This window comes from Brassica rapa, chromosome A06, assembly GCF_000309985.2.
Source record: "Brassica rapa cultivar Chiifu-401-42 chromosome A06, CAAS_Brap_v3.01, whole genome shotgun sequence".
Taxonomy (NCBI): Eukaryota; Viridiplantae; Streptophyta; class Magnoliopsida; order Brassicales; family Brassicaceae; genus Brassica; species Brassica rapa.
This window is the reverse complement of record NC_024800.2, coordinates 28,670,495-28,697,158: the sequence shown is the minus strand read 5'-3', so window position 1 is coordinate 28,697,158 and position 26,664 is coordinate 28,670,495. Positions and strand designations below refer to the sequence as shown.

General features: G+C 31.9%; 4 protein-coding genes and 2 long non-coding RNA genes across 9 annotated transcripts; 3 read left to right on the top strand and 3 right to left on the bottom strand.

Annotated features, from left to right (window-relative positions):
• Positions 1-2,195: 2,195 nt before the first annotated feature.
• On the bottom strand, positions 2,196-5,423 carry LOC117126246. Its single transcript, XR_004448777.1, has 2 exons — positions 5,224-5,423; positions 2,196-3,310 (listed from the first exon to the last, which is right to left on the bottom strand). It is a non-coding gene; the product is annotated as an uncharacterized LOC117126246 (long non-coding RNA).
• A 1,191-nt stretch (positions 5,424-6,614) lies between these two features.
• Positions 6,615-8,120, top strand: LOC103828008 (cold-regulated protein 27). 3 transcript variants are annotated; one of them, XM_009103581.3, is made up of 5 exons: positions 6,615-6,862; positions 6,960-7,154; positions 7,265-7,565; positions 7,650-7,750; positions 7,839-8,118. In XM_009103581.3, the coding sequence occupies exons 1-5, from the start codon at positions 6,782-6,784 to the stop codon at positions 7,878-7,880; spliced, it is 720 nt and encodes a 239-aa protein (XP_009101829.1). In that variant the 5' UTR covers positions 6,615-6,781; the 3' UTR covers positions 7,881-8,118. The 3 variants fall into 3 exon arrangements, with proteins under 3 accessions (XP_009101829.1, XP_009101830.1, XP_009101828.1); XM_009103582.3 differs by having other exon boundaries at positions 6,617-6,862; positions 7,295-7,565; positions 7,647-7,750; positions 7,839-8,120; XM_009103580.3 differs by having other exon boundaries at positions 6,636-6,862; positions 7,647-7,750; positions 7,839-8,120.
• A 239-nt stretch (positions 8,121-8,359) lies between these two features.
• LOC103828007 (ABSCISIC ACID-INSENSITIVE 5-like protein 8) lies at positions 8,360-11,911 on the top strand. Its single transcript, XM_009103578.3, has 6 exons — positions 8,360-9,828; positions 9,949-10,863; positions 10,921-11,087; positions 11,181-11,252; positions 11,388-11,420; positions 11,642-11,911. Exons 2-6 carry the CDS (start codon positions 9,978-9,980, stop codon positions 11,702-11,704), a joined length of 1,221 nt encoding a protein of 406 aa, XP_009101826.1. The 5' UTR covers positions 8,360-9,828; positions 9,949-9,977; the 3' UTR covers positions 11,705-11,911.
• Positions 11,912-12,199: 288 nt separating this feature from the next.
• Positions 12,200-15,694, bottom strand: LOC103828006 (THO complex subunit 5B). The gene is made up of 7 exons (XM_009103577.3): positions 15,067-15,694; positions 14,486-14,822; positions 14,065-14,402; positions 13,710-13,972; positions 12,876-13,473; positions 12,673-12,801; positions 12,200-12,598 (listed from the first exon to the last, which is right to left on the bottom strand). Exons 1-7 carry the CDS (start codon positions 15,580-15,582, stop codon positions 12,341-12,343), a joined length of 2,439 nt encoding a protein of 812 aa, XP_009101825.2. The 5' UTR covers positions 15,583-15,694; the 3' UTR covers positions 12,200-12,340.
• A 1,297-nt stretch (positions 15,695-16,991) lies between these two features.
• LOC103828005 lies at positions 16,992-22,030 on the bottom strand. Of its 2 annotated transcripts, XM_009103576.3 has the most exons (7): positions 21,727-22,030; positions 21,049-21,242; positions 20,614-20,647; positions 20,199-20,334; positions 19,546-20,029; positions 19,352-19,386; positions 17,354-17,437 (listed from the first exon to the last, which is right to left on the bottom strand). In XM_009103576.3, the coding sequence occupies exons 1-6, from the start codon at positions 22,028-22,030 to the stop codon at positions 19,354-19,356; spliced, it is 1,185 nt and encodes a 394-aa protein (XP_009101824.1). In that variant the 3' UTR covers positions 17,354-17,437; positions 19,352-19,353. The 2 variants fall into 2 exon arrangements, with proteins under 2 accessions (XP_009101823.1, XP_009101824.1); XM_009103575.3 differs by lacking the exon at positions 19,352-19,386 and having other exon boundaries at positions 16,992-17,437.
• A 38-nt stretch (positions 22,031-22,068) lies between these two features.
• On the top strand, positions 22,069-26,388 carry LOC103828004. Its single transcript, XR_004448368.1, has 3 exons — positions 22,069-24,282; positions 24,454-24,808; positions 25,548-26,388. It is a non-coding gene; the product is annotated as an uncharacterized LOC103828004 (long non-coding RNA).
• Positions 26,389-26,664: the final 276 nt, after the last annotated feature.

The following is a 26,664-nucleotide window of genomic DNA, read 5'->3' as shown; positions in this document are numbered from 1 at the left end:
ACAAAGGTACCAAACCACTCCGACCTTAATCATATGTTAGTGCATGATGCAACCATGCATTAAAACAGTACTTTCATATTTTTGAATTTTTCTCAAAATCTATGTGTTAACCCCTATAAAAATATTGAATTTTTTGGTAAATACCCCTGTTCGAAAACGCGGACTAGGCGGCCGAGTTCTCGGCGTGGAGGCGCTTGGCGGTTACTTACCGTCGCGTTTAGACCCTGTGCGCTCGAAAACTCGGAGCTGACGAAAAAAATCAAAATTTCTTTCTTTTCGTGATTAAAATCAATTGTTATGTTAAATATCCATCATATTTTGATATAAATGCCAGTTAAAACATGAAATTTGATTGAAAAAGTGAAGAAAACTGAAGAGCGGCGGTCTAGGGTTCGCAGGAATCCTAATTTTAAAAGAAGAAGACGAGGGTAGATACGTAATTGTGCTTGATAAATGAAAAAAATTAAGAGGAAAAAAGCTGCAACCCCAGAGAATCGATCCCGCCACCAATAGAAGCAACAAACGTGTCATAAACCACTGCACTATGTTGGTTTTACGACATCCTTCACATGTATTACTATTTATCCGTATATGTATTATTAAAAAATATATAAAAACTAGGCCCCGCGTATATCCCGCTTAATCCCCGATTTTTTGATAACTCGCTAGGCCCAGCATCGCCGCCCGACTAGCGCCTAGCGTAGTTTCGAACAGGGGTAAATACTCTATATACTGAAGCCTATGATCTTTAATGTTGTTTTAAAAATTCTAAACACATTCCACATTTGTATTAATGTATATGAAACTCTCTTTCATTGTGCATTTGCATCGTTTTAATTTTTTATCAATTAATTTTTTAAATTTCACAATACTCCCTAAATTATTGAACTAATCACTATAAAATCGTTATTATCTAGAGAAACGAAAACAACAAAGGTTCCAAACCTTTTTGACCTTATCATATGTTAGTGCACGATGCAACTATGCATTAAAATAGTATTGTCATATTTTTGAATTTATCTCAAAATCTATGTGTTAACCCCTACAAAAATATTAAATTTTTTGGTAAATGCTCTGTATACTGGAGCTTATGATCATTATTTTTGTTTTAAAATTTCTAAACACAATCTACATTTATATTAATGTATATTAAACTATCTTTCATGGTACATGGGCATCATTTTAAATTTTTTATCAATTAATTTAGTAAAACTTAATAATGCTTCCTAAATTGGTGGACTATAAAATCGCAATTCTCCAAAGAAATGGAGACAAAAAAGGTTCCAAACCTCTTCGATATTCATCATATTTTAGTGCATGATGCAACTATGCATTAAAACAGTAATTTCATATTTTTGAATTTTTTAAAAAATCTATGTGTTAACCCCTACGAAAATTTTGAGTTTTTCGGTAAATTCTCTAGTGTAATTTTAAAATTTTTAAACACATTCTATATGTGTATTATTGTTTATTAAACTCTCTTCCATGGTACATAGGAATCGTTTTAATTTTTTTGAAATTAATTTAGTAAACTTCATAAAACTCCCAAAATTGGTGGATGAACAATTATAAATCGTTATTCTCTAGAGAAACGGAGCCAACAAAGGTTCCAAACCTTTTTAACCTTCATCATATGTTTGTGCATGATGCAACCATGCATTAAAATAGTATTGTCATTTTTTTGAATTTTTGTCAAAATCTATATGTTAACCCCTACAAAATATTGATTTTTTTGGTAAATGCTCTATGTACTCAAGCGTATGATTATTAGTGTTGTTTTAAATTTTCTAAACACAATCTACATTTATATTAATGTATATTAAACTATCTTTCATGGTACATGGGCATCGTTTTATTTTTTTTTCAATTAATTTTGTAAAAGTTAATAATACTTCCTAAATTGGTGGACTAGCCACTATAAAATCGCAATTCTCTAGAGAAATGGAGACAATAAAGGTTCCAAACCTTTTCGAAATTTATCATATCTTAGTGCATGATGCAGCTATGCATTAATATAATATTTCATATTTTTGAATTTTTCTCAAAATCTATATGTTAACCCCCTACGAAAATATTAATTTTTTTCGGTAAATGCTCTAATCTTATTTTAAAATTTCTAAACCCATTCTATATTTGTATTAATATAAATTAAACTCTCTTCCATGGTACATAGAAATATTTTTAATTTTTTAGAAATTAATTTAGTAAACTTCATAAAACTCCCAAAATTGGTGGATGAACCATTATAAATTGTTATTCTCTAGAGAAACGGAGTCAACAAAGGTTCCAAACCTCTTTGACGTTCATTATATTTTAGTGCAGGATGCAACTATACATTAAAATAATATTCTCAAATTTTTGAATTTTTCTCAAAATATATGTGTTAAGCCCTACGAAAATATTGAGTTTTTTGGTAAATGCGCTGGTGTTATTTTAAAATTTCTAAACACAATCTACATTTATATTAATGTATATTAAACTATCTTTCAAGGTATATGGACATCATTTTAAGTTTTTTATCAATTAATTTAGTAAAAGTTCATAATACTACATAAATTGGTGGACTAACCTTTATAAAATCGTTACTCTCTAGAGAAATGAAGACAACAAGGGTATTAAACCTCTTTAACCTTCATTATATGTTTGTGAATGATGCAACCATGAATTAAAACAGTCTTCTCAAATTTTTGAATTTTTCTCAAAAGCTACGTGTTAACCCCTACGAAAATATTGAGTTTTTTGGTAAATGTTGTAGTGTTGTTTTAAAATTTCTAAACACATTCTACATTTGTATTAATTTATATTAAACTCTTTCTTGGTACATGGGAATTTTTTTAATTTTTTAGAAATTAATTTAGTATAACTTCATAAAACTCCCTAAATTGGTGGATGATCCACTATAAACTCGCTTTTATCTAAAGAAACAGAGACAACAAAGGTACCAAACCAAGTTGACCTTCATCATATGTTAGTGCATTATGCAACCATGCATTAAAACTGTATTTTCATATTTTTGAATTTTTCTCAAAATCTATTTGTTAACCCCTATAAAAGTATTGAATTTTTTGGGAAATGCTCTATATACTGAAGTGTATGATCTTTAGTGTTGGTTTTGGGAAATTTTAAAACACAATCTACATTTGTATTATTGTATATTAAACTCTCTTTCATGGTACATTGACATTGTTTTAATTTTTTATCAATTAATTTAGTAAAAGTTCTTAATACTTTCTCAATTGGTGGACTAACCACTATAAAATCGGTATTCTCTAGATAAACGGAGATAACAAAGGTTTTAAACCTCTTTGACCTTCACAATATATTAATGCAGAATGCAACTATGAATTAAAATAGTATTGTCATATTTTTTAATTTTTCTTAAAATCTATGTGTTAAACCCCTACAAAAGTATTGAGTTTTTCGGAAAATGCTCTAGTGTTATTTTAAAATTTATAAGCACATTCTATATTTGCATTAATGTATATTAAACTCTCTTCCACGGTACATAGGAATCGTTTTAATTTTTTAGAAATTAATTTAGTAAACTTCATAAAACTCCCAAAATTGGTGGATGAACCATTATAAATCGTTATTCTCTAGAGAAACGGAGCCAACAAAGGTTTCAAACCTTTTTAACCTTCATCATATGTTTGTGCGTGATGCAACCATGCATTAAAACAGTATTGTCATATTTTTGAATGTTTCTCAAAATCTATTTGTTAACCCCTACGAAGATATTGAGTTTTTCGGTAAATGCTCTAATGTTGTTTTAAAATTTCAAAACATATTCTACATTTGTATTAATGTATATTAAACTCTCTTTCATGGTAACTGGGAATCGTTTTAAATTTTTAGAAATTAATTTAGTATAACTTCATAAAACTCCCTAAATTGGTAGATGATCCACTATTAAATCGTTATTCTCTAAAGAATCGGAGACAGCAAAGGTACCAAACCACGTTGACATTCATCATATGTTAGTGAATTATGCAACCATGCAGTAAAACAGTTTTTTTACCTTTTGAATTTTTTTCTCAAAATCTATGTGTTAACCCCTATGGAATTTTTGATTTTTTTGGTAAATGCTCAGTATACAGAAGCCTATGATCTTTAATGTTGTTTAAAATTTCTAAACACATTCCACATTTGTATTAATGTATATGGAAATCTCTTTCATTGTACATTGCCATCGTTTTAATTTTTTATCAATTAATTTATTAAAATTTCACAATACTCTCTAAATTAGTGAACTAATCACAATAAAACAGTATTTTATATTTTTGAAATTTTCTTAAAATCTATGTGTTAACCCCTATGAAAGTATCGAATATTTTGGCAAATGCTCTATATACTGAAGAGTATGATCTTTAGTGTTGTTATAAAATTTCAAAACACATTCTACATTTGTATTATTGTACATTAAACTCTCTTTCATGGTACATTGGCATTGTTTTAATTTTTTATCAATTAATTTAGTAAGAGTTCATAAGACTTACTAAATTGGTGGACTAACCACTATAAAATCGCTATTATCCAGAGAAATATAGACAACAAAGGTTCTAAACCTCTTTAACCTTCATTATATGTTTGGCATGATGCAACCATGAATTAAAACAGTATTCTCAAATTTTTGAATTTTTCTCAAAATCTATGTGTTAACCCCTACGAAAATATTGAGTTTTTCGGTAAATGCTCTAGTGTTATTTTAAAATTTCTAAACACATTCTACATTTGTATTAATATCGATTAACCTCTTTCATGGTACATGAGAATTGTTTTTAATTTTTAGAATTTAATTTAGTATAACTTCATAAAACTCCCTAAATTGGTGGAGGATCCACTACAAAATCGCTATTCTCTAAAGAAACGGACACAACAAAGGTTCCAAACCTTTTTAACCTTCATCATATGTTTGTGCATGATGCAACCATGTATTAAAACAGAATTGTCATATTTTTGAATGTTTTTTTCAAAATCAATGTGTTAATCCCTACGAAGATATTGAGTTTTTTGGTAAATGCTCTAGTGTTATTTTAAAATTTCTAAACATATTCTACATTTGTATTAATATATATTAAACTCCCCTTCATGGTAATTGCGAATCATTTTAATTTTTTAGAAATTAATTAACTTCATAAAACTCCCTAAATTGGTGGATAATCCACTATAAAATCGATATTCTCTAAATAAACGGAGACAACAAAGGTACCAACCCACTTTGACCTTCATCATATGTTAGTGCATGATGCAACCATGCATTAAAACAATACTTTCATATTTTTGAATTTTTCTCAAAATCTATGTGTTAACCCCTATGAAAGTATTGAATTTTTTGGTAAATGCTCTTTATACTAAAGCATATGATCTTTAGTATTATTTTAAAATTTCTAAACACATTCCACATTTGTATTAATGTATATTAAACTCTCTTTCATTGTACATTGACATCTTTTTAATTTTCTATCAACTAATTTAGTAAAACTTTACTCTCTAAATTAATGAGCTAACCATTATAAAATAGCTATTGTCTAGAGAAACGGAGACAACAAAGGTTCAAAACCTCTTTGACCTTCATCATATGTTATTGCACGATGCAACTATGCATTAAATAGTATTGTCATATTTTTGAATTTTTCTCAAAATTTATGTGTTAACCACTACAAAAATATTGAGTTTTTCGGTAAATGCTCTATTTTTGTTTTAAAATTTCAAAACACATTGTATATTTGTATTATTGTATATAAAACTCTCTTTCATGGTACATTGACATCTTTTTAATTTTTGATCCATTAATTTAGTAAAAGTTCATAATACTTCCTAAATTGGTAGACTAACCCCTCTCTAAGGAAATGGAGACAACAAAAGTTCTAAACCTCTTTGACATTCATCATATGTCAGTGCAAGATGCAACTTTGCATTAAAACAGTATTGTCATATTTTTGATTTTTCCTTAAAATCTATGTGTTAACCCCTACGAAAATATTGAGTTTTTCGGTAAATGCTCTAGTGTTGTTTTAAAATTTCTAAACACATTATACATTTGTATTAATGTATATTAAACTCTCTTTCATGGTACGTGGGATTATTTTTAACTTTTTAACAATTAATTTAGTATAAGTTTAGTCACTGCTGTAATTAATGAGCCAATCAAATTATAAAATTTTCACCTAAACTATTTTTGAATAATAGTATGATACTATTGTATTTTTATTAAGTGAAGAAGATTAGTGAATCAGCTGATAAAAAAAAATCTAAAATATAGAATAATAACAATACACATATATGATTTAGCACAGTTTTTTTTCTGTCGACAGAACTATTCATATAGATAAAAAAGCATACTTTTTAGAAAAGCGGGAATGATAAATAATCTTTCTAAAATGCCGTCCAGAAAATGGGCTATTATGAGAGGATGTGGGCATGAGTTGGAACTAATCCTATTGGATAGATACGAAGATTGATTAGAAACATAAAGGTTTGCCCAAAATAATTAAATAAAAGAAGGGAATAATAATAATAAATAAAGACGGTGGGAAGATATTTTTCCACTAGAAGAAAATATCTTTGATATTTGTTGGTTTGAAAAAATATCTAAAGAGGTTTCATTCCGCCAATTGACCGGTGACGACGACGTGGCAACCTTACCACGTGTAAAAGCGTCTACAACTGTATTGTTCTTTCGTCTTTCCGTCTTTCTTTTTCACCTTCTCCTCTTCCTCCTCCTCCTCCTTGATATTTCTCTCTCTCTACTCTTAACAAGATAGATAGATAGATAGCCAAAATGGTTGGTGACTACAGAGAGAACTATAGCCCAAGCTCCGACGGTTCCTCTTCTGTAGAGGAAGAGACGACTTCTTCAATGGTATATTTCATGTTTCTGTGTTGTCTTTGTTATTGCATGTCTGTTTCCTCGCCGGTCTTTTTCAGATCTGAATAATTGATATATCTCCTTGTTGTAGTACTCCGCGGGGAAAGAGGATAAGCCTACAGAATGGACCGACGAGAAGCATAGTTTGTATCTTAAATCAATGGAAGCTTCCTTCGTTGATCAGCTCTACAACTCCCTCGGTGCGCTCGGTTCCAAAATCATCAACAAGGATACTGTCGGACCGTCGACAAGGTTCGGAGATGGTGGAAAACCGTCTGAAGAACAGGTTTGAATAGGACACTTTCCTCTGTCTTTTTCCATGTGCGATGTTGTGAAATGATAATGGATTTTTATTTTTTTAGTCTTGTCTTATTTTTATTTATTTATTTTTATTAGTTCAAGGTTCTTCGTGATGGTTTCTGGCAGAAGATGAATGTGAGGCAGCCTGAGTATCGTCTCAATGGAAGACACGGTCGTGGTTCTCACGAGTTCCTTAGGAGTCCATGGATCAAGCACTATAAGCCTTCACCAAAGACCCTAACAGATAGAGGTAGTTCCGAGCTTGAAAATCAAGTTGTTAGCTCAAAGGGGATAGTCATATGCAGCTCTGGTTCAGCATCGAGTCTCAAGCAGATCTTACGAGAAGGCTGCTCCTCTCATTCACGTGACCGGGATCAAATCAGCCTGGGAGAAGAAGGTTCTAGTTATTTCTCTCTTCATGCATTTATTGTAGTTTTGTATACTAAAAGTGTTTTCCTGTTTGGCTAATGTTCCACAGCAGAAGTATCTGACCAGAACTTTGTCAATGAAGTAACAAAAGGCCAAAACGGAAGCTCCAAGAAGATGAAGACAGTGATAAGTGAATCGTCTAGTACTGATCAGGTGAATTTCTTACACCAGTTAGTTTTTGATCGTGTATGTGTCCCGAGTTTATTGTTCTAAAAGTATTATCTTGTACCTTGGCGTATAGGTTGTTCCACTCAGAAAAAGTCCTGCAAACATGATCACTTAAATTCTAAGCCCGTTGCTGGGTGAGGTCATTGAAGCTGGTTACGCAAGGAGAATTTTGTTATGTTTATAGAATTTGAGTAACTAAAATTAAAAAAGAAGTCAGCTTACTATGATTAGTAGTTGCATGTGTCTTCATCATATAACCCTAACTATAAATATTTTATATGCGCATGTGAGTGGATTCATATGTAATGTGAACCTTTTATTTGCATCAAGTTACTTATTAGTTTTTTATTGTTTATTGTTAGTGCCAGACTAATATAGCCCTATAACTTTGAACTTCCATTAGTATATTTATATACTATGATCACTTTGAGAGTTATAGCCAAATTCCACATTTTGACAAGTTGACGACACCGTCTCATTACCGTCAAGATTCGAATTTGAAATGGGACTAAAGTTATATAAATAATTCATAATAAGACTTGATCCCGAACTAGAGCTGCAACTTTCACAGTTTATGCATATGCTTCTTAAATTCAAAGAAAAATATCTTAAAGTTGAGGAATATGGTGTTGGTGGGTATGTCTCACCTAGCATCCATAACTTTGTCAGAAATTGTCATGTGGATCCTCTCGTAAGAAATAAATAAATTGCAAGACATGTGAGCCAATTTGCCACTTTTAATAAAACTAATTCGAAGAAAAATATAAAAATATACCTTTATGGAAAATATCATTATGCATGTGGTTGAAACAATACCGCTATGGATATTATCTCCAATCAAATAAAAGAACAAGATGAAGTCTTCTTATATCTCACCTTTGCCCAGCCAAAGATGATGGCGATCTAAGTTGGGTTGAGAACCATGAATCCATATATTCTGTTATAACTCCTAACACTACTGTGTATTAATGAGGATGTATCATGTATGTGCACAATCGAGCTAGCTACCTATAAGAGCACTACATATTTGTATCCCACGATTAGATACTAACTGAGTTGAATGAACCAAAAGTGTTGTGAAAGATTAATTTGAGGTAAGTTACAAAAAGAAAAGATTAATTTGAGATGTGACATCACTAAATCAAAATTAAAAAAAAAAGATGTGTTCTCGATGATTGATTTCAAAGAGTTATTTGAAGTTTCTTATTTTATATACGTTTTATATGAAATCATTTTTATGTATTAAAATTTATATGTTTTAAATTTAGTAATTGTTTCATTTTTATTATATGTCTTTTAGTAAAATATAAATAAAAGTAAACTATAATTATAAAGTTAGCTAAAAATCATTTAAAAAAGAAATTAAATTATTTTTGAATAATGGCAAATAGATATAATTATTTTAATTCATTAATGGTTTTTATGTAATTAAAAATTCTGAAATTTAATGAGAGTGAGCCACATAAAATACTGAATTCTCAAATAATATATAGAGATATATATTTAAAAATATATTAAAATTAATTAGATTACTGTGAGATCTTTTTCTTAATCATCTTTTATTTTGAAAAAATATAATTTAGGTAAATGTTTTTTAGTAGGTAAAAATTTTTTAGTAGTGTTCAAAGTATGAAATTTAACTTACTAAATTATCTACTCATCTAAGTCGTTCTTATCTTGACAGAGTAACTTTTAAAACTAATAAACATAAAATGAAGTGAGAATATTTGAGGATCTAAGTGTTTCAAAAAATAATGAAGTGAGAATATTTGTTCCTTATATTGTCTTTTTAATTTAGATATGCAGTTTATGGCCAGATTTCTTACTTCATTTGGCTAAAGTGCTTACTAAAATTAGATTTTTTTTATTATTGCATGTTACCTTTTGATTCACTGAATCTTGGGAAAAAAAGATTCTTATTTGTTGTATAAATTTGGGTCTACCTCTATTTTTACAAATGGGTTTTGGACTCTTATTTTTCTTATTGTTTTGTATGATCTGATACTATAGAGTTAGTTTCTGGGACGGCGGTGCTCTGATCACAAAAACTCTTACATTTCAAGGTAAAATCGTTTTCTAAGGCCGTAAACATCTTTTCTCTTATTGAAGTTTTTTTACCTTCTCTCTTATTGAAGTTTTTTCTCTAAAAATTATATTCATCACTAAACTCTGATATATAGCAGGTGATATCATTTGATTGGATTCTGCCAAAATGGATAATAACTGGAATTTTAAAACCTTGGGGACTGGTCCGCGGGGAGCGATGAGCAGACTACCGGTTAGTGCTCCTTTGAGCCAACAAGGATCACTATACTCAAGGACACTAGACCAGATTCAAAACAACTTAGGGAAAGATTATGGGTCAATGAACATGGAAGAGTTTCTTATGAGTATATATAATGCTGAAGGAACACAAGGCATAGTTCCAACTAACGGTGTGAACGAGGGGTTACATAGGCAGGGGTCAATAACTCTGCCTAGAATACTTAGCCAAAAAACTGTTGATGAAGTTTGGAAATATATCACAGAGGAAGAACACACCCATAATGATGGAGGAAGAACAAATATTCCTCAGATTCAGAAGCAGCCAACTTTAGCAGATATCACTCTGGAAGATTTTTTAACCCTTGCTGGGGCCATTCTTGACCCATCATCGATTTCGGGTTTTCCAAACACAAGTTTGAATGTGGAGTTTCAGCAGAAACCAATGGTTTCTGATGTGTTGGGCAATATTAATACTGTTCCAATTAATAGAGTTCATGGTTCTTATTTGCATCCAAATGTGAATGGGTCTACCTCGGCATATAAACCGCGACAAGAACAACAACAACAACATAACCCGTTTCAACCGCAACAACCTAACATGTCGAAACCACATGGTTATGGTTATGGAACACAAGTCGCATTTACGAGTGGTCAGGTTAATGCTCATGGTATAAGAGATAGTTACATGGAAAGTGGAGACCAAAGTCACCAAGAAAATAACGTAACTTTGGTCCAAAGCGTTGCACCAGTTCCTGGTGGAGCCATGAGTGTAGAAGTATGTTCTCAAATTACGCCATTTCCAGTATTAGATGGGATGCCGAAGATTAATGCTGGTTCATCAATAGTGTCGCCATTTCCAGTATTAGATGGGATGCCGAAGATTAATGCTGGTTCATCAATAGTGTCACCATTTCCATTCACCACTACTGTAAGTAATAGCGTGAGGGATAGGAACAGGAACAATGGCATTGCCGCGGAGAAGAAACTAGTGGAGAAAACGTACAGGAGAAAGATAAAGAACCGTGAATCAGCAGCACGATCACGAGCTCGAAAGATGGTAAAAAAAAAGTTTGACATCTTCTTATATATATACACGTCTTGATTGTTTGATTATGTTAATCCAGCAAATCTTATCTTTTTGCTTTTATAGCTTCAAACTATGGAGCTTGAAGCTGAAGCTGAAAAGTTAAGGAAAGAGAATCATGAGCTACTAAAAAAGCAGGTAAAAGTAACAATGTCATAACATTTGCATTTACATTTACGTATGCTGTTACCAAGAGCACGTCTTTTTTTTTTTGAACACGTCTACATATGCGCCCCTAATACTTTCTCACGACAACGTTTTAACGATCGACAGGCAAAAATTATGTCGGAAATGCAAACCGAACTGGTAATCTATATAACTTACACTTTCTTTTTCGGCTTGCACTTTTGGGTGTGTTTGTTCATGTAATTTATCAAACAATATATGTTTTGTAATACATCTTATTTTACTTCAGGGATGTCAAAGTGGGTTTTGTTTTAAATAAAAATAATAATTAGACTAAAAAAGATTAGTAATTTAAAGCTTCAAAACTTTGTTCTAACATTAGTTATCTAAATTGGTGACAGGGGAAAGAGATAACTAACGGATCCACGAAACGGCTGAGGAGAACGAAATCGAACATCCAGTGATCAGTGGTAGGGTTGGAGGATTATAAATTGCTGTGTTCTTCATATTATGTTTCTGCTTATTTATGACCAAATTAGCTGCTATTTATTAGTCGCTGTGACATTGTTTTTTTGGGTACCGTTTGACGATCATATGATTGTCATGGTTTAAGGATCTATAAAAAATCTACTATTTGCCAGAGACAAATAATAATTAGCGACATTGCTTTATTTTTATAAGAATATAATAGTAATCTAAAAACGACAGTTGGGCTTTGCAGACTTGAGTTGAAAAGCTTCCCAATAAATTTTCCAAATCTTAGGTTAAGACTTTCTCCTACTTATGTACTTACTCATACATCAATAGCCAAGAGTCGAGCAAATTAAATCTATTTAACCTAGTCCATATAATCAGATGAATTCACAACAAGGCATACAACCAGTGTGACAGTCTCTTGATCGAACCACCGTTGACCACATTGGATCACAGAAGTGACTTGTTCATGTTCCCTAAACCAATAATAAAAACTGTTCCATGATCCATCATACCAGCAATAATATAAAATGTGGAACCGGGCAGTACAAAAATTGTTATCTTAAAAAGCTTTGTTTGTAACAGCAGGGAAACATAATATAGAGAAATGAGTGGCGATGTAATCTCTAACATGGATAACCCGAGGCACATCCCCTATCCTTCCAAGAGATCATTTTTCGATGATCTCTGCCTCTGAATGATCTCACAAGAAGCTTACCGTCTACAGGCTTGCACAAACCGACATCAACCACACTTGTGGCTGTTCCTCTTTTGGATGGGTCGTCCATGTAATAGTCGAACAACATTGCCAAGCATCTGATCTGATGAGATATGAGATAATTTTCTTGATCTGAAGGTACAATCTTCAACATATGAAGGTTCACCTGATACAACCCAAGAAAAGGTTAAGAAGCTAGCACGGCTGGTTTCATCGAGTAAAAATTGGTATACTGTTTACCTCTGCTTCCATAGCACGTAGTTCATTGTAATGATCACTCTCACTTGTCCCGTTGTCATTTCCAAAAGAAGTATGGAGAGACAGAGAAAAGAAAGGAGGTCTAAGAGGATACTCCATGCTAATCTGGACCTGCAAATACAAATCAATTTTGACACTTGAGGAAGAAAAATACATAAGGAAGATCGTGTTTTTAGAATGTATACCATTGCCTCTAACTTCCACAATTTTCCATCATCTGTTTTCCTGGAGAAGACAAGTGCAAACTCCCTCGCACCATAATCAACCCATGAATTATCAGCTTTCACAGGGCCAAACGCTTCAACATGCGCTTCGTTATTCCCAGCTGGCTCATCTACTTCACTATCATCATCCAAAACAAGATCCAAATCATCTTCATACTTTTTGAAACTCGGTGACTTTCCTTTGCTGCTAATTGGAGAATCCAGGTTCTTCGTCATCAAAGCCAACTGCCTAGACCTTGCTAGACTAGATACTTTTGATGGGGTTTGATCAGAGCTGGTTGTTATCAAAGCTGCAGCTGTGACCAAAGAAGGAAGTTCTCCGTCTTCCCGAATACTTTCAACATCTTCCTTGCCAGAAAGAGATCTTCTATCCCCATCGATTTCCATAGGTTCTGGAACTTGTTCCACACTACTCAGAGTCAGAGAGCACGACTTTCTAGCTGAAGATCGAATCTGTAACCAGGAATCCAAAGCACACAGAACTTTATGCAATGCCCATGGAGCGTCTTCGCAGTTCACAGCAGGCAACTCGTGCTTCATAAGCATATCAAGCTGCTCCCTGTAAAGCCAATACAAGTATAAAGGTATTCAATGAAATTAACATATCAACAGAAATAGTTTCCCATGAAAGCTAGTTGACCTTGCTACAAAGGGTATTGACAGCCAAGTTATCTAGAAAAAACAGCTATTAAATGTACTAAGCCTGATGCACTTATGATCATCATAGTTTCTAGAATTTTCCCAGTGTTTTTTTAATCAATCAAAATGACAAAAATATAGAGTGGAGGGACTCACGCAAGAGCCAGATGCGCTTTTTTCCGTGAGCGTATTCTTTGCAGAACTGTTTCCACCCTATGCTGCTGGCGATACAGTGAGAGATCAGGTACAGACGCATCACTTTTAGCAGTGTCAATGTTATCAGGAGTATCTTGGCCGAATAAAATAGGCGACACTTCCGGTAAGATATCAATCCCCGCCAAATGTTGTACCCATTTATAAGGCCTTGAAGTTCTGTTCTCATCGAACACTTGACCGTCACCAAGAATGAGCTTGGTCGACTGCATACCATACCAAGACAAGTGAGTATATGTACTACGACAAAATAAAGCCACATGTAAGAAAAAACTGAAACAAAAAAAACAAAGTTTACCTGGTGAGGTGGCTCAAGTCCAGCGTCACCAGGGAATAAGTTACAGAATATATTCTTCTCTGGTCCATCTGGAGAGCCTTCAGCGCCAACACATACAACATTCAGCTTCAGAAAGTACTCAAACTTGAGAACAACAAGCTTGAGGGACTTCGTATCAGGAGTCTCATCATCATAAACGTGAAGGACAATTTTGAGAGGGTGAACTTGGTACAATCCTGCCTTGTCAGATCCTTCTTTGCTAGTAACTTTCTTAGGCCGCTTTCTTCTCCTTTGTCCATCATCATCATCATCAGGTCCATCATCCTCCAACCTAGAACTCTCTGTATTACTCGACATGCCTAAAAGACCAGAACACCAAATTAGCTTTCCTCTCGGTTCCGTTCAGTCACAGAAGACAGTAAAACTTTTGACAAAAACTCACCAGAGTCCTTTTTGGATTGCAGTCTAGCATAAGCTTGAGCATCCTTAAGGCTCCCAAGTAGCTCCAAGTCGATCCTCTCTTGAAAAGCTTCCTTTAGTGCCAAAAGCTGAGAGTAAATTACATAAAGGGGAGGAGGAAGCAGCTCAGCTAGACTATGCTGCTTCAGTTTCTTGGTGTGGTGGATACCCAACTGGTTCTGTACAGGAATGGACGCTTTCTTGAGAGACTTGAGGTGCACAGGAAGACTTGAGAGAAACTTCTTGCGCTCCGCAATGGTTTCTAGTAAACTCTTCTTCTTTTGCTCCAATCTCGCTCGATGCTTACACAATTCTTTCCTCTAAATCAAAAACAAACTTGAGAAAACATTCAATAAAACCCGAATCTAACATGGTATCAGAACGATAAGATCATTTGACCTAATTTACTACAACTACTACTATACGGATATTGGGCCTTCTGTGGATGTTATTCCCACATTGTCTACGCTTCAGACTAGATGTCTACATCGAAAATATAAGAATTAATCTACTAATATATAAAGGGTTAGGGCCAATCCACTCATTGCCAAATGCAGAATCAACCTGATGAAGCTCAAAACTGAGTCTTTTGGGCATCAAAGTATCAGTTGCAACAGATTGATCCTTGATAGATTCAGGAGCGTCACGAAAGAAAGCCTCTTCCGAAACGAGATCGATGTCGGGATACTTGGATTTGAAATCTCTGCAAGCCTTGATAGCTTTGACGTAATGGCTCTTCTCGTACATGAGATTGTGCAGTTGCAGCGTCGTGAAATCGACTGGGCCTTTCGCTCGCTCCGTCTCCGCCTTCACTTTGTCTTCCTCCGTCAGAATCGCGCGATTCGCCTGACGGAGATTCACGAAGTTGAGGAACATCTGCGTGAGGAGTTCTCGAATCTCGGATTTGTTGTTTCCTTCTTCTCTTTTGATCGAGAGCATCCTTCCTACGATTTCTTCCACTGATGTTTTGCTCTCTCTAAGCAACTCCAGTGCAGATTTCACCGGCTCTCGCCGCGGGGCTTCCGACGTCGGATACTCATCGGCCGTCACCATTCCTTCCTCGATCTCGCCGTCCTCCATTGCCTTCTCACAGCTTTTTGTTTTTTTTTTCTTTCTAAACGCTTTTCCTTTTTCTTTTTTATCGTATTATTATTCTTTTCATTACAGATCTCTCTATTATATCCACGTGGGTTATATTAGCAAGAAAATATTAGAATTTTTAACATTAAAACCGTCAACTTTGTTTATTTTGGATAAAAGCTCTCGAATTAAATATTAAAAAAAACTCCAAACTAAAATTATTTAATGAATTAAATTCTACCATATCATAATTACTATTGTTATTGGTAAATCTTTAGTTTAGGAGTTTTTACGTTAAGTAAACATAGTTAAAGGGTTTTACCATTAAAAATCTAAAAATTCAAAATTTTATAATATTGTTTAAAAATTAGTAATTTTTTGACAACATAAGCGAGAACTAAGTAACTGGATCGCGCGATTCAGAAAGCTAAACCGAAAATATTGAATTGACATATAACATAGCTGAATGAGAACTCTTCGTACCACGTGCAAGCTTAACCGCCATAGTATTTTGTGCTTTTGGAATATATATGTCTTACCGGAAGTTAGGGAAGAAAGTCTTATTGCGTCTGAATTCTTTATATAATTTTTATTATATTTCTCGGTCTTTACATTTTTAATTTATATATATAATGATGATGTTAAAAATACATCAAACTCATATATTTACAAAAAAAAATTAAAAATGATAATTTTGAAAATTTAAGTTACTAATTTTTAGATAAATTTTTTTGATTTTTTTTTATTTTTAGTGGTAAAATCCCTCAACTATGTTTACTTAATGTAGAAACTTCTAAACTAAAGATTTACCGGTAGTAATTTATGAAGTGCTAGGGTTTAATTTATTAAATAAAGTTAATTTGGAAGTTTTTCGTTAAATACTTAGTTTATGAATTTTTACCCAAAACAAATGAGAGGTTTTAACATTAAAAATCCTTTAAACTATTATATAATAATGACTTTTAGTAATCACATAGTTTTCCCTTAATTGAAAATTGTCAATTGTCAATTTTGTAATGTTATATATTTCATACTATCCCACTTGTTCAAAGAAATCACTAATACAATGATATCTTTTTGGTGAGACTTATCAATGGTCTGCGATGAGAGCTGAACATAAATGTAATTTTACGAAGTTTTGGCATTGATCTCAATACTCTCCAACCAATCAAGCATCTAGTGAGATCAACTTTGTCTTCTCAACCGCATACTACTCCAGCTTCTTCCGAGAGACGAGGCACGACTAAAATCCAGCAAAATATCCGTCTTCAGAATTGGTGCATTGTCACCCAATGCGGTTAGATAGTCTTACTCGGAACAATTTCATATCTCAGCTGGTTTAACTTGTGTTGTTTTTGGTATGTTAAAATGATAATATTGTAATAAAAATTGGTTTATTTTAGTACAAATGTTTTTAAGCTTTTTTCCATATAATACTACTATCTCGAGTTTGGATTTGTTAATGTTGTACCATGCATTTGTAAACATCGTCCAATCTCCAAATACATTACTATTCATTTTATTACTTCTTCACTCCTCATTTATCTAAAGTTGGACACAAACTAATTATACAAAGAATTCGGAAACTATATGCAATTATATTCTAGTCAAGGTGCAGGTCAGGTAAGTTACCCAAGAGTGTAGCATTGACGTAATCATTAGGAGCGTGAGCAGGTAGTCCCGGAATTAACAAAGCAACAACCCTGAAACACTTCAACAACCATCCTTCTCTGTATTCTTCACCTTTCCAATAAGGTATGATGAAACTCCTCATCAACTCCCACATTGCGTTCATAATCTTGGGTATTGCCCATAACATACTAAAATAGTTTTTATTCGGCTCCTCTTGCTCTACCTGAACATAATAATTACACAGTAGCAATGAATATAATTTCATCAGTAAAGGAAGTCCGCAAATGGTAATCCATGCGAAAACAAGACAAGAATTCTCGATTTTCCCATTTATGACAATCTTTTATATATTAATTGAGAAATATTACAACATTATTTTGTAGTCACGTGTCACCATGAGAATGAAATTCAAAATTCTTAGAGAAATATGTTAGTTAATTTTAACTTATATTATGTTTTTTATTAAACTAACTATTAAATTGATAAATAGTGTACAAAAGAATATTCTCACACTTTCTTTAAATAAAAGCTACAGAATTACCTAATATAATTAACATATATATGACAATTGATGATTATGAATAATAAATATTTGATAATAATTTGTGTATCTTAGCTTTTTTTATTTAATTTTATATTATTAAAAGATATTAAACAACAACACTAACCATATAAAAAATTAATTTTTTTCTTATATGTTATATTTTGAATTTTTAAAACGACTATAAATTACTAAAAGTTAAATGTCTCACACTAAAATATGTGATCAATGGTTTAACTTTTTTTGTAATAACAAAATACAAATGATCATAAATCGTATGAATATGAAGTCTCATTTACTAGACATTCATATTATATATTAATATAGTTTAAAATTAAACTATATAACATAGAAAAATAATTAAATATGATAATTTCTAAAAAATTTATTTAAAAAATATTGAGACCTTAGTATTTTAATTTTGAAATTTACATTCAAAAAATCGCACATTAGAATTTTGTGTTTATCATATGAATATGAATTCTCAATAATAAATATTTATATTAAAATACAGTATATATCTATGTACATGTCATTGAAATTTAGTTATATACCATATAAAATAAATAAAATGATTGTTCTGATTTACTTACCAAAATATTATCGTAAATAAACAAGATGCATTGTTTTGATTTATGTCTTTACTCTAATTTAATTATATACATAATACTTAAATGAATAAAAATAAATATTAAAAAATTTATTTTTATATATAACATACATTCCGCGCAATTGCGCGTGTCTTAAGCTAGTATATATTAAAAAGTGTTACATAAAATTTTATACTTGTATGAAATGATAACAGTTTTTTTTAAATACATAAGTTTTATAAATATAACATTTTCTAAATTTTTTATATATAAAGTTCTCAGCTAGTTTCTGTCTCGTCCGATCCCATTTCCGAGATAAGAAGTCTTGTTTCCATCATGAGTATATTCTCATAGGTCGCATGGGCATTTAATCCGTTAAATTTGATTCGATTTGTTATTCGTTTTGATTTGATCCGAAAATTTCGGATATCCGTAAATTTTCAAAGCAAAGCAAATAATAAAAATCAACATCCGTTAATTTAAATTTTCAAAGCACACAAATATTAAAATTTTGAGAACTGGATATCCGCTCTGATCCGGCAATATATAAATACATGTATATCTTGATTATACTTAAATTTTTAAATGTATGGGTTTATATAATTATTATTCTAACATATGATTTGAAAAATTATATTCACATTGTTACTTACATAAAAGTATTATATAAAAAGAAGAGAAAATTTTTATGAGTGTTATAATTTTTTCTAAGTTTTCTGTTATTATGATTGTTAACTAAGTTTAAAATATACAAAATATGTAGTTTCAATATTTTTTAAAAAAATTATTTTATATATTATGCAAAAAAATACTTTTAAAACAAATTTGTATCAAATTTTTAAAGTTATTTGTATTAATTAAAATGGATGAGATATCCGTAAGTATTCATAAATATCCGCAAATATCTATTTATTTTCCAGATATCCATTTTTCGATTCATATTTTTTCGAAGCAAAGCAAATCGCAAAATTAGATATTCGTAACATATGAAACAAATCACAAATACCTTTATAAACCCGGATATTCGATCCGTGCCGAGTCCTATATTCTCATGTTAGAAAGAACTTTCGGAACGGTGCGGAACGAGATAGAAAAAAAAAGTTTCCTAAATCTCTAATTAGTGATCAACTCAAAGAAAAAAAAACATAAATTATACTAGTTTTTTTTTTATCAAAAAAATTATACTAGTTTGAAACTAACCTTTCCTCTATAGAAACTGTCATAGTAAAGGCATGCCCCAAAGTGTTTGAACATGAGTGTTTTGTCGTCAAAAGGCAACCTAGGAACCATGTCATTGCAATACACGTATCTTTCGTACATAACCTCATACTTCTTCAGTGAATTTTTCATGAACTTTCCAAACTCCTCATCTCCTACGCGGGGCTGCCCAAATGTGTAAACTCCTTCGAGCTTGTCTAGCATTTGCTCTTCGTCATGCATCATCAACACGGCCGTGAATAGGATCGCTAGGGCTCCACCTAGGCTATGTCCAGTCAAGATAAATTTGGATGCCGGGTTTTGATCGAGGATCTCTTTTAAGTGATGCATAATAGTATAGTATGCATATTGAGTTGTTTCATTTTGGGTTTGGTCAAAATTTACATCTTTAGGCCATCCTTCTTTTTGAAGGCCTAAAGCTTTCATGAATCCACCATGTACTTTTCCCACATTCTTAATCTCGTACCTATTTTGAAAATCAACATTGGTGTAACTAGAGGAACCAATCAACGACCCTAAACTGAATAGACTCCAACCTAAAGTGAACTAAGAACAATGATTTATGTTTGGAGATTATCGAAACAATGTCCAAAAGAAGAGTATATTAAAGCAAATAAAAAATAAAAAAAGCTTACCAGGAAAGATCAAAGTCGGTACACCAATCATCGGAGTCGAAAGGATCGGTGCCTCTGAAACTGACGACGATGAGGTTCGGATACGTGCTTGTGTCTTTTATAACAATCACTTCCGTTGACTTCTGTTTCTGGTAACCTAAGAAACCCAAATAATAAAGTATTACTCTCCGAAGAAAATAAATATTACTCTCTGAAGAAAAAACACCAAAAATTATGTAAATATTCTATATATAATAATTTTTTTGGTCACTATTCTTGATACTTGATACAAGTCAAAATTTTAATATCCTAAAAATATTAAAGAATTAAGGCATAATCTTGTAGAATTCTATAGAAAATGAGAATAAAGACATGTATAGACCCTCTTTCTTTTGGCAAAATATGTATAGAGATTGAGTCATATATTTTTCCTCACCATTCCAACAGCTGTAGAAACCCAATAAGTCCATCTGTTCCAGGAATAAATTAACAAATAGCGATTAAAAAGTCTAACATATAATTTTTAATTATTGTATTGTATTAATTTCTGTCTCAAAGATAATCATGCGTGATCATGTTCTAAAGATGCACTTAAATATTTCGACGAAATGAAGATACAGGTAAAACAGTACGCATCAGTTGCCTTATTTTGACATAATTTTTAAATACTTTTACAAAGAATTGTTGGATAATTGCTTTGAAAGAACCTTTAGACGAGTCATCGATGACAATCTTGACTGTTACGTTTTATTTACTAGAATATAACCCTATGCAACCTTGAATTATTTTTGATAGTGAGAGTTGTGAGAAAAATATGAAGGAAAAAAGATACTTAGCAAAAAGAAAAGAGATTATTATTAAAAGTTAAAACCTTCCAATGGTTGTGAAGGACAGAGCTGACAAAGTTTGTGTTCTCGTAAGAAAGCTTAGAAGCCATAATTGACAACATTGCTTTGTATCTTTTACTTCCTCTCTCTATTCTCCGGTCTAACTCTACTCGCCGGTCTAGGTTTCCGATTAAAGATGCAAATGTCGCTGATGTTTTTTCCGGCCATATAATCTTACCTGAATTAGTTACAGAAAGTATAAATGTTAAACAAACGGTGACGATATTTAAATAGTAGATTTTGCACAAAAAAACTAGAATAACTTAATAGTACTTGCACATATTCATACAAATTAAACCATTTTTAACTTAATTTTAATCGCTGGCTGGTTGCACAACACATGAGGTCCTAGTTGCGTTTAAATGTAGGTTTAGTCTCAAATGTAGTTTCAACATTGAACTAATTATAGGAGATATATACTTGATAAAGCAGAAAATCCCTTTAGAGTAACTTACTAACTTAGTCACGCAAGATCATTTGTGAAGAACAATTCATACTAAGCGACAATTATTGATCTATTAAAATCACTGTTTCCGTTTGACATTTAGAAGAAAATAAAGAAATTATACGTGTCGTTTAGGTCTAACCTTATTTTATGTTTAATGTAATTAACAGAACTTACACCAAATCGTATAAAACAAGAAGTCCAAAGTAGATCTGACCTTTGAAAAGATTTGGGAGGATCTTAAAGAAGCCACCATTGGAAGAAAGAAGATTCAACCAAAAAGAAATATAGAATCCCAAAAAGTAGAGAGGTTTCCTTAGAAGAATCATGAGTTTTTGAATAACGATGGATACAAAGATGATCCACCGTCGCCGGAATCTGCAAAGATCATCCTCAAGCTTCTGTTCAGAAGAATCGATGAACTTTCTATTCCTGAGATCCGAGGAGAAGAGAAAACATGCAAGATCCGAGAAGGTTGCTTCTCTCGGATCCAGCACAAAATATTTTTCGGTTGTACACATATCTTTATTATTGTGGTTTAGTGGTCAACGTTAATATTTAGCTTCTAAACCTGGAAGAGTTGTTTTGCAAGTTAAGTCATCATGTTAGCTTTGGGTGCTTATATAATGAATAAATATTTAAATATTTTGCCACGATTTTATTATTTTTAAATTTTGATATTGCGATGGTCATAGAATGGAGGCTGGTCTCCATACAGAAGTCAATATTATTCATACATGTTTTTTTGTAAAACCTAGTGTTAGGCCGGAGACATATCACTTGACGAATCCCATAGGTGATAGGTGTTGAGAACTGCCTCAAATGATTAATAGTGCTCGATCGAGTTATTTCCACTTTTTTGTCATTTTGGAAAATCACGTAAAAATCATAAATCTTAACAGGATCTTCAAGTGGAAATTTGTTTATTACAAGAAAAATACTACACTAAAATTTCATCCCAATTTATAACCAGAAGAAAAAAAACTCGCCCTAACAGGTTAACATCTTTTCATTGCGCGCCCACTTTTTTTTTTGTGAAACAATCCCCCTATATATTTGGTACAAGGAATTTGCACAGAGAATCATTGTTATGACGACAGAGTTCCCATATTTATTTGAAAAATACTCTATTTGTGATTTAAATTTTGAAAAATACATTTTTATTTTTATTTTTTGAAAACTACATTTTGTTTTATGTGATAAGACACTTTTGTCCTGGTGTTAACTAGATATTGAAAATTTTAATAATTAATTCTAAAATCTTAAAAGCATACAATTCGAACATTTTAAGAATGGTGAAAAAGCACATGAAAAATTATCTACAAGAGTTTATATTCACTTTCCATGTGCCCAAAACTCACATAATATTATCTCTTCTCTCAAATTGTTTTGTGCTATGCTAGTCAGAGCAAAAATTTAAAGTAAAGAATAAAATTTTATAAAGAAATATATCAACACATTGTTTGATTCTCAGATTTTTGTCTGGGTTGTTTCATATGTGTGTATATCAAAACAAAAGCAATCTTTAGATCAAACAAAAGATCATTTAGTTATTTGGAAACAGTATCATTGACTGATTGTTTTTTTTTGTTTATAAAAGATCCTATGAACAATTATGTTATTGCTAACTGTGATGAAACGTCGAAGAGTTTGTTTAGGAAGCAGTGAGTAGAAGCAAATTAACTATCTTATATTATAAAGATAAGAGCATTGTCGAAAAGAACAAAATCCATTGTTTTCTGTTTTAAATTTATGAAATGTTAGATTTGTTTTAAAACATTTTTTAAACGCATTGTTTTCTGTATTAAAATAAAATAGTAATTTAGATATTAGTTAACTATAAAGATTTAAAAATGGATAGTTTAGTCATTTCAATTATAAATAAATGTAGTTTTCAAAATAAAATGAAAAAGGCCTAATTTTCAAAATATAATCTCACTTAGAAGTATTTTTTCAAATTTTCCCTTTATTTTTTTATAAAGAATTGTTCATGTCAAGAAATGACTTATATATATATATATATATATATATATATATAGTCACTACATTTTAATCTTGGAGGACTAGAGACTGGATTTGTCTGAACAAAAAATAAATGTAATTGTTGACCAATGAGTGACACTTAGTTGAGTATAGGTAACATTGCAGCAAATACATAAACTTTATGTGAATCGATAATATAAGTGTGTGAAGAAAGCTGCATGTGAATAATAATAATAATTAGTGTCACCAATGCAAATAATAATAATATCATTTATGACTTTATTATTATAAGAATAATAATAACATTTATTATTTTGTTAAATATTTGATTGGGCCTCAATAAACGTAATTTATTTTCTTCTCGAAACTAACGTTATATTGACCCGTTATATATGTTTACTTATTTAAATAGGACCGTTGTAATTGATCCGTAATTGAAAAGGCTGAATAAACATCGAACGAACACAAATTACTTTAAAAATAAGACCGCTGTAATAGACCTGTTAGTAAAAAGATTAATAAACATCGAACGAATACAAATTACTTAAAAAATAAGACCGTTGTAAATGAAAATGAGCCGTTGGGCGCTCCTCTATATAAGAAGAGCTCTTCTTGCCTTCTTTCACCATAAACCTCTCATCCTCTCAATTATTCTCACAGACTCTTTGCGAAGAGACAAGTAAAATAAAAGACCAACAAGAGTTAAAGACTCTGTCGGAGAAAGAAGACTCTGTAGGAGAAAGACATAATGGCGACAAGATTCAAACAAACATGCCTGATCAAGTCGGAGGTATCTATCTCTTCTTCGCTGTCTTTCTTTTTATTTATTTTATGTCTTTTCGTCAATATTTTGTGGCATGATCTCGAACAGATCGTGATGGTATATATTTTTTTTTATATATATATATTTTTTGTGATGGTGTATATTTATGTATATGTTCTTTTGGAATCTCTGTAACAGGTGGCGGATGATGTGAAGAATAGTCGTGCGCTCGGTGACATCGGAGAGAGGAAGCCAAAATCCAACCGACTCCAACGGTCAGATCTGTCTTTTTTTTTTAATTTTATGTGTGTTTTTCCATCAACATTAACATTGTCGTGTATGAATCGAAAACAAATCGTGATGATATGTATTTTTTTTGGAAGTCTGTGAAACAGGAGGCCGCGCTTATGGTTTAAAGATGCTGCATATGGGAAGAATCGCCGGAGCTGACCAGAACCGAGAGAGAGAGAGGGAGGAAGCCACACTCCCACCGACTCCAACGGGAACACGAGGTCATCGAGATCCATTCACAATCACCAACCTCCTCCTTTAGGTGATAATCTCTTATCCTCTTTCTTTTCTTCTTTTTATTTAGATAAAAAAACTTTTTTTTATAAGTTTTTTAAATGATTGAGTATGAACGTATAATTACATAATGTGGAACTAATCTAGAACATGATGTCTTGTTGTCATTTTTGATATATCATAGTAGTCTACATATTATGTTCATTTATCTTTCTAATTAATTTCCAAATTTTGTGAAAATCATTTGTTTTTCTTAAAGGTTTTTTTGATAAAATACATTTTTCTTAGGTTTTTGAATGATTTGATTACGGAAGCTAAGTGCATAATGTGAGTATTTTTGAACATGATGTCCTGTCAATTTTTTTGATTGTTAGAGATCATGGTTGTTTATCTTCACATTATATTCATTTAGTTTCAGTTTTTCTTACAAGTATTTTTCTTTTAAAAGCGTTTTTTGATAAAATACATTTTCTTAGATTTTTGAATGATTGATCATGGAAGCTTACTGCATAATGTATAACTAATCGAACATAATGCGAAACTAACCGAACATGTTGCTTATGCAAAGATGGCTTCATGTTCAAACTAATCTGAACATGATTACTTGACTCATGATCTTCATCTTCTAAACCCTCAACGGGATCATATGGTTGAAATCCATCTCTGTAAAACACCTCTCTGTTTCTATTCCGACCGAAAGTACAACATTTCTTTCTCTGTCTTGTCTGAGATGTATGTGTTCATATCATTTTATGTTTCCTCTGTAGATTATATTCCAGACTCACAATTTTACAAGGTGGAAGCTCCTTTAAGTCTTGTGGTTAGTATTATATCTGAGAACGCTTAGAACCAATGTGTAGAACGTCGCTTGCTTTCACCTTTAGCTCGAAGTTCTGCTAATAATAAATGAATGGAGAAGTCTTGTGTGTTTAGTTTCCTGTTGAATCGATCTAGATGTGTGTTTTAACTGTACATGAATTATGCATCTGTACAGTTATAACATCTGTCCTGGTTCTTGAAAAGAAAGAGATCAAGTCCTTTTTGTCCTGAAACCATTAAGCTTAGTTACATGGTTTTGAGTTTGATCCGCAAAACATGTTCTAATCCAAATTGATATTATAATAAGTGTATATAGTAGTTTATAGTAGTTTTCTTTAGCATCTACGCAAAGTTCAAGCTGCGAATCAGAAAAACACTAACCATGTCGAGAAAACATGTAAGAGATAGATTCATTTTGAGATGGTAAAATATAAGAAAGTTAGGACCTAATACTATATCACTAGAGGAGCTAAAAGATAGAAGCAAAGGGATACCTTGTGAAAGACACTGTTGTTCTTGAAGCTGTTATACTTTGTGTCTCTCAGAGACTAAGTTGGTCGAGTCCACTATCTAGATACTTTTCTTCTCTTCAAAAATCTGAAAATTTGTGTTAATCACCAAAGGTCTACAAGATTCATAATTCGTTTTTAACAATGATGTGGAAACCATATAACACATATCCCAAAATTCTACAATCATCGACACAAAGTGCCTAGGAAAGTCAAACAAGAAGGATAACTCCATGTTCCAACACAGTGTTCCAATACTAACCAAAACCAATTAAACCAAGGGATGAATTATAGCACCATCAAAGAGCTTTTTTAACCAGCATAGATATCCTATATATGACAACTGGCTATATAGGAATGTGTAAAGCCTTCCTTTATCACACTTTGATCTTATGTTCCTTGTTTTTTCTCTCTTACCACCCCCTACCATTCAATGTTCCTTAACTGGTGCATGATCTTTGAGTACTGAAACCTGAATAAAGGCCAATGTTTTTTGATTTAATAATCACATCCACAATGCAACAATCGCAAAAATCACCTGGTTTACTTTATGACT